The sequence below is a fragment of the Vanessa cardui genome, chromosome 17, assembly GCF_905220365.1.
Source record: "Vanessa cardui chromosome 17, ilVanCard2.1, whole genome shotgun sequence".
Taxonomy (NCBI): Eukaryota; Metazoa; Arthropoda; class Insecta; order Lepidoptera; family Nymphalidae; genus Vanessa; species Vanessa cardui.
This window is the reverse complement of record NC_061139.1, coordinates 12,301,701-12,309,071: the sequence shown is the minus strand read 5'-3', so window position 1 is coordinate 12,309,071 and position 7,371 is coordinate 12,301,701. Positions and strand designations below refer to the sequence as shown.

At 34.5% G+C, this 7,371-nt stretch overlaps 1 protein-coding gene across 1 annotated transcript; it reads left to right on the top strand.

Moving 5' to 3' along the window:
• Positions 1-243: 243 nt before the first annotated feature.
• LOC124537065 lies at positions 244-2,693 on the top strand. Its single transcript, XM_047113778.1, has 4 exons — positions 244-364; positions 1,108-1,300; positions 1,682-1,899; positions 1,982-2,693. The coding sequence occupies exons 1-4, from the start codon at positions 244-246 to the stop codon at positions 2,680-2,682; spliced, it is 1,233 nt and encodes a 410-aa protein (XP_046969734.1). The 3' UTR covers positions 2,683-2,693.
• The last annotated feature ends 4,678 nt before the right edge of the window (positions 2,694-7,371 follow it).

Genomic DNA, 7,371 nt, shown 5'->3' with positions numbered 1-7,371 from the left:
ACTAGTTGATTTCAAGATTTTATACCATTATTATCCATATGATTATCTTAATATATAATACTTAACACTATAATTAAATACTAAATAATTAAACACCATCATTTAAGTATAGGAAATCGGCCGCCTTATACATAATGTATGTGTCGCAAAGCGATGCCATTTATTGGAGAACCATTAAGGAAATCATTTAAATTATAGTTAATGATAAATATTTCTTAATTAAGTTTGAATTTTAGGGGTGCAATGATGAAGCTCTCTCTCGGGAAGTTTGGGCTGCAGCATTGCGATCTGCCGACAATGTTTTCCAATGTCGCAGCTTTACTTCGCCTCATCACCATCAACATCAGCCATCGCTACAGCAAACGTAAGTTGTCCGCTTGTCACAATAAAATGGAAGATCGTAGGAGATAATCTTCCATAACATCTTATTACTCAAAAATACGGATATTAGTTGGTAGTTTTGCTTTTGGCGGACGAGCATATGGGCCACCTGATGGTAAGTGGTCACCATCACCCATAGACAAAGACGCTGTAAGAAATATTAACTATTCCTTACATCGTCAAATTGCCACCAACCTTGGGAACTAAGATGTTATGTCCCTTGTGCCTGTAGTTACACTGGCTCACTCACCCTTCAAACCGGAACACAACAATACTGAGTTGGCGGTAGAATAACTGGTGAGTGGGCGGTACCTACCCAGACGGGCTTGCACAAAGCCCTACCACCAAGAAAAGGTAGGTCTTTGTGCAAGCCCGTCTAGTTAGCTACCCTCACTCACCAGATATTCTACCGCCATACAACAGTACTTATTATTGTTGTGTTCCAGTTTGAAGGGTGAGTGAGCCAGTGTAAAAGGTACATTGAAATATTTTAGTTCCCATGGTAAGTCGCATTGATTTGCGACATTGGACATTTGACATAAAGAATGGATAATATTTCTTACACCGCCATTGTCTATAGGCGAAGGTGACCACTAAACATCAGGAAGCCTAATTGCTTGTCCACCATCGTGTACCAATAAAATAAGTGAATAAATCAGAAAAGGAGAATTAAAGTTTGAAAATTGTTAATTTTTGTTACTGATTGTTATTTTATTTCCTTTGCAGGTATTCCTTTGATCTTCTATGTAACGACTTTTATCGTGATATCCACTTACTTCTATGCTTATATCTTCTCTATGGTCTGGTTGGTGATCTTCCGTTACGGTAAAGCTAATATAGAGGCGGCATCAGTGGCCCTTGCGTTCGGCACGTGCAATGTTACTACCGTCACTAAGTTCGTTTACATGAAGCTCTATGCGTAAGTCCATAGCTGTTTAGTGATGATATATAAACCAATAAAATTTTGGATTGCATTTATTCTAAATTCAAATACAGAGGTGGTTGTATCGTAATCAGATCTTAATGCAATCTTAAATAACTTACTTTGATTAGTTACTAGTTATCGTCGAGACTTCGTTAGTGATTTATGGTGGTATATTGGTCATGTTTTAGACAAAAGGTAACTTATATGATCTTTCTTGGAGTTCAAATTTGCTTTATACTAAATTTCATCAATTCGGTTCATTGGTTTAGTCGTGAACGAGCGACAGACAAACAAAGCTACTTCCACATTTATAATATTAGTATAGATTTTAGAAACAAATAAAATGAGATATAATGACATATTTAATGAATACAGGAAAGAAATAGAGAACTTCGTTGATAAGTATTTGCAATGCGACTCTCATGTCACACCGAACACGAGATTTGCTGACAACCTGCGCAAAAAGCTCAAAGTCGTCAAGAGGAGAGCAACAGTTATCTGGGTGCTTCTCGTTTCCGATGGTGTCATTTATCTCATGATCCCGTTTTTACTTCCTGGGAGGCAACTAACTGTTGACGTTTACATATTTTATGGTAAAAACTATGAGACTTGTTTTTTTAAATGCAGATAACATATCTAATCTATAATTATATTATGGCGTTTTCTTTTTCTCAGGTCTAGAACCCATGTTGGAAACACCCAATTACGAAATAGCAAACGTTGTCATGATTTTGGGCATTGGTTTTGCAGTTTACACAATGGTCAGTGTAGCGGTATACATAATAGTTATCGTTGGTTACAACGAGGCACAATTGCATGCCCTCAGCGAAGAACTACTACACATATGGGACGACAGTCAATACTTCTTCAATAAAATCAGAAATAGAATAACTGATGAACACGAATTACACACTCAGAGTCAAGTAATGAACGAATTTATCAGAATATCTCTTAAAAATATTACGAAATTTCACATCGCAAATATAAATCTTATACGTGAATTGGACTACGATATGAGACCTATTCTAGCATTCGAATACAGTATTAAAGTAATATCAATAATAGCTGGTCTACTTGGTGGTCTAGAGAATACGTTCCTCCAATTACCGTATATGATCGTACAAATATTTATGGACTGCTTGTCTGGACAGCGGTTGATAGATGCGTGTGACCATTTTGAGAAATCTGTGTATTCGTGCCAATGGGAAAAATTCAACTCAAGCAATCAAAGAACTGTACGTCTCATGTTGATGATGTCACAGAAAACTCTGATGCTGTCCGCTGGTGGTGTTGCGAAATTGAATTTTAACTTCTTGATGAATATACTGAAGTCAACGTATTCTATATATACGACGTTGAAATCAACAGTAAACTAATTGTTATATAATTGAATTCCATCCATTCGATACAATGGATTGTTTTTTGTTTCGTTTATTGTATTGAAAATATAAATATATAAGTATATAAATATTTTTTCCGATGGACATTCAGTGGAGTACTAATTTTCTTTTTTAAAAAAATCCTACAAGGACTTAATAGGTTGGGGAAAAAGTTTCTTCGTATTTTATATGAAAATTCAAAAAGTTTTTTTTATAGTTTATTTACATTTGACTAATGTATGTAGGTGCCATTTTGTTCCATAACTTTTTGCCATCTTGTTGGTAGTGACATGATTCCATTGCTGTAAAAATTTTGGGGCTTCTGATCGAAAAACTGCGACAAGTGGTTTTGGCAGTCCTCTCGTGATGTTAACCTGACACTGCCTAAGGAATTCTGCAGAGACAATCTGAAGGTGCAAGGTCAGGACTATACGGCGGATGCATTAATTCCTCCCAGCCAAACTCTCGTAATTTTTGTTGAGTGGCTAAAGATGTGTGAGGTCTAGCGTTGTCATGGTGAAAAACCACACCCCTTCTGTTGATCAATTCTGGCCGCTTTCTCTCAATTTCTTGCTTCAATCTCATCAATTGTTCGCAATACAGTTCTGAATCGATGGTCCTGCCGGGCGGTAACAGCTCATAATGAATGATGCCCTTCCAATCCCACCATACACACAGCATTACCTTGTTGCGAGTTAATCCGGGTTTTGCCACAGTCTGTGAAGCTTGACTGGCCTTTGACCACGATCTTTTTCGCACGTTCTTGTCGTATGTGAACCACATTTCATCACCAGTTATCAGCTTCTTCAAAAATGGTTCGGTTTCATTACGTCGTAATAAAGTACACGGTTCATTAGGTTTCTTTCAGTGAGTTCATGAGGCACCCATATATCGAGCTTTTTTGTGTACCCAGCTTTATTCAAATGAGTCAAAACCGTTTTGTGGTCAATTGCCAGTTCTTCAGCTACATCGTAACTACTAATATGCCGATCTTGCTCCACTTTTTCAAAAATGGCATCAATTTTGTCCGTAACGACCAGAGCGAGATGCATCTTTGATATCAAAATTTCCGGCTTGAAAACGCTTAAACCAAACTTGCGCTACTCTCACAGATACTGCATTAGGTCCATAAACATCACAAATTTTTTTCGCGGCTTGAGTTGCATTTTTACCTTTTTTATAGTAAAATTTTAAAATGTATCTATATGTATAAGTATAATGTATATATATGTATAAATTTCTTCTTTAGATTCACTCATTTTAACAACAACAAAAACAAATGAAAATCACACAAATTCCTAATTTAAATTTTGGAAGTGCCTTCTTTAAAATTAAAACTTTTTAATGATACCAAAACCAGCCAGATACAAATGGTATAGCCAAAGAGATTTTATTACAAGTTCATACATACTATATGCGAAAAGACTTTTTCCCCAACCTAATATAATTGTGTTTTAATTTCTTTAGAAAATACTTCTGAAAAACTATTTAAATTAGGTTATCATGCTAATTAATTATAATACAATTTACAGACTCAGGGTAAAATTGTTAACTTTTTCTCAAAATTGTTTAGAAATATTTAAATAACTTTTGAAAAAACAGGATAGGCCGAATAATAAAACTGCAATTTCAATTTAAAGACCGCTTTAGTAGTATGACAACCATTTTGTCACCTAGTTTAAGTGTCGAAAATGATGAAATGCACAAGAAGCATAGCACAGAAGTTCCTTTGAAGAACACCAGGCTGCAAATTAAAAAATAAGTTTCCTCAGGAGCAGTTCTAATGGGCTTTCCACCGTTTGATATTTTAGTGGATATGGATATATCAGCACTTACGCATCCTTCGTCAGAACGATGCAAGCGCGACCCTTCCCAGTGCGCTCGAGGCGTTGAAGCAGTGGGAAAAATAGTAGGGCTACTATTTAACTTAACCTCAAATTACTTTATTCAATAAAGAATTACTAATTGACGGCGAAATGAAACAGTACCACCGGTTTGGAAAAGAAAACACCCTGACCTGAGAAAAACCGGCGAAATAAACTCAGCGGGAAACACATTTTTTTGTCTATTTTATTATATACACAATATAATACGTTACTAGAGCTATCCCTCTGTTTTTAAACAATACCAAATTTTGATTAATCTAGTAAGGAAAGTGTGTGAGCTCTTGATATTGTAGAAGCTGTAATGCGATGTCCCTAAAACACCTCCCTAATTTCCACTGACTTATTGTCAATAAGTCAGTGGAAATTAGGGAGATGTTTTTCTTTTTTTATGAAAAAGGCGAATGAGCAATTCGAGCACCTGATGGTAAGTAGGCACCACCACCCATAGACATTAATGCCTTAAGAAATTTTAACCGATCCACAAACATGGCCAATGTACCATTCTTGAAGACTAATGCTGTGTCCCTACTTGTAGTGACACGGCTCACTCACCCCTAAGACCCAAACACACTTGTCTTGGTACCTACTTGGTGGTAAGTAAATTATCGACTTTCCTTCATTTATGGACATGATCTGCTCTCTTTTTAAGCAATCTTTATTATAGATAACCTTGATAATGATTATGTTGATATAAGGTTCACGTTAAGAGTCGAGATGGCTCAGTGGTAAGATCGCGTGCATCTTAACCGATGATTGCGGGTTCAAACCCAAGCAAGCACCGCTGATTCATGTGCTTAATTTGTCTTTGTAATTCATCTCGTGCTCAGCGGTGAAGGAAAACCTCGTGAGGAAACCTGCATGTGACATGCATTGGAACAGTGTGGTGGAATATGTTCCAAACCTTCTCCTCAAAGGGAGAGGAGGCCTTTAGCCCAGCAGTGGGAATTTACAGGCTGTTCTTGTGATATAAGGTTGAATATATTTTACGACGAGCGTATTTTATATAACCCTGACATTTTATTTTATATTTATGATAGAAAATAAGTCATAATTTACTAGCATAGCACTACTACCTACCATATTACTAACTACCATAATTATTCAAGAATCAATTGATTCTTGAATAATTGTAGTTAAGGTATTAAACGTAAAAGGGCTTATAATTGCAAATGAAATTAAATACCTATTATAATATAACGAATTATGCAAAATTGTATTCCATGAATTATTTATAAGCAAAAGATATTTTTTATATTATAATAATAAGATTCACAATCAATCAAAAAATATTGATATCACTACACTATTATATACACTATACTATATATTGAAAAAGTACAGGCATAAGGAAAGCTAGCGAAAAAAAATGTAGGGATTTTTTTCTTGTAATTATTCGTATATTACATGTATTGAACCGGATTATAAGTTGGAGGTGACAGCTTCTTTCTTAAACCGCATTATCATCCAAGTAGTTAGGGATGTAACCCAAAAATAGGCAAATAATATTAACATGAATACATGATACTAAATATGTATGTAATAATATGGTATTTTACTATGTTTTAAAAAGTACTTCAAAATGTTGGTTTTCTTAATAAAAACAACCAAAAAATATTTTTCAGCAAAATGAACACGTATCCTTTGCCAAAAAATTAAACTAAATATTAAATCTTTTGCAATCCTGCAAAATTGACAGTCATTTTTGTGACGTCACAATGATAAAAACAACAGTGGTGTATGTACGACTCTCAATAATTGTCAACAGCTATAAATATTGAGGAGCTGAGATGGCCCAGTGGTTAGAACGCGTGCATCTTAATATATATGTGCCTAATTTGTGTTTACAATTCATCTCGTACTCGGCGCTGAAGGTAAACATCGTGACGAAACCTTCATGTGAATAATTTCATCGATACCACATGTGCATTCCACCAATCAACATTGGAACAGCGTGATGGAATGTTAGAAAAATTCTCTCCGTAATGGGAGACGAGGCCTTAGCCCAGCAGTGGGAAATTTACAGGCTATTACTTTATTTTACTACAAACATTTAGTGATTTTGGGAAAATAGGAATATACAAATACTACCATTAAAACTTAAGAAAAGTTGTTTATCAAAATGTCAGATGATGCTGAAATGACCGTTTTTGCCAGTCTTAAGTCAAATTATAGCAGTTTGCGTTTACACACTAAAATTACTTTTAATTTAAATTAATAAAATAATGCGCTTTTATGTCACAAAATCAAAATATTTAAATATATTTCTTTATTAATAATTTATTTTTGACTACCTACAAAAGTACACTATTGGTTTATCGATTAAAAAATGCAAAGTTTGCCCTACATAATTTGAGTAAAAAGGCAGACAATATAAAATCCACTCCACTCACTTGGTGGTAGGGCTTTGTGCAACCGTCCGTCTGGGTAGGTACCACCAGTGTTGGGCATTAATCAAGTAATTGTCAATTATCTTATTAATTGACTAAAAAAGTAATTGCAATTAAATTAATTACAATTAAATTAATCGCAATTAAATTTTTAATTGCACCTTGCAATTAAATTAATTTGATTAACGTATGTCAATTGCAGCTTACAATTAAAATTATTGCAATTAACTTTTTTAGTTGTTTTATAAAACAATTAAAACTAACAATTAACTTTATATATCAAAATGAAATTAGTAAATATTTAGGAAAATTAAGCTACAAGTATTATAAATCAGACGAATAAAAATGTGGTCAAAGGCGCTAAGTTTTAAGCTTATTTTTTCTAAATGTCTCTTTCCACAGAAAAAAAGTGT

Coding starts and splice junctions, on each gene's coding strand:
- LOC124537065 (XM_047113778.1), top strand. CDS start 244: ATGATGAAGCTCTCTCTCGGGAAGTTTGGGCTGCAGCATTGCGATCTG. Junction 365..1,107: donor CAGCCATCGCTACAGCAAAC/GTAAGTTGTCCG, acceptor TTTCCTTTGCAG/GTATTCCTTTGATCTTCTAT. Junction 1,900..1,981: donor TGACGTTTACATATTTTATG/GTAAAAACTATG, acceptor TCTTTTTCTCAG/GTCTAGAACCCATGTTGGAA.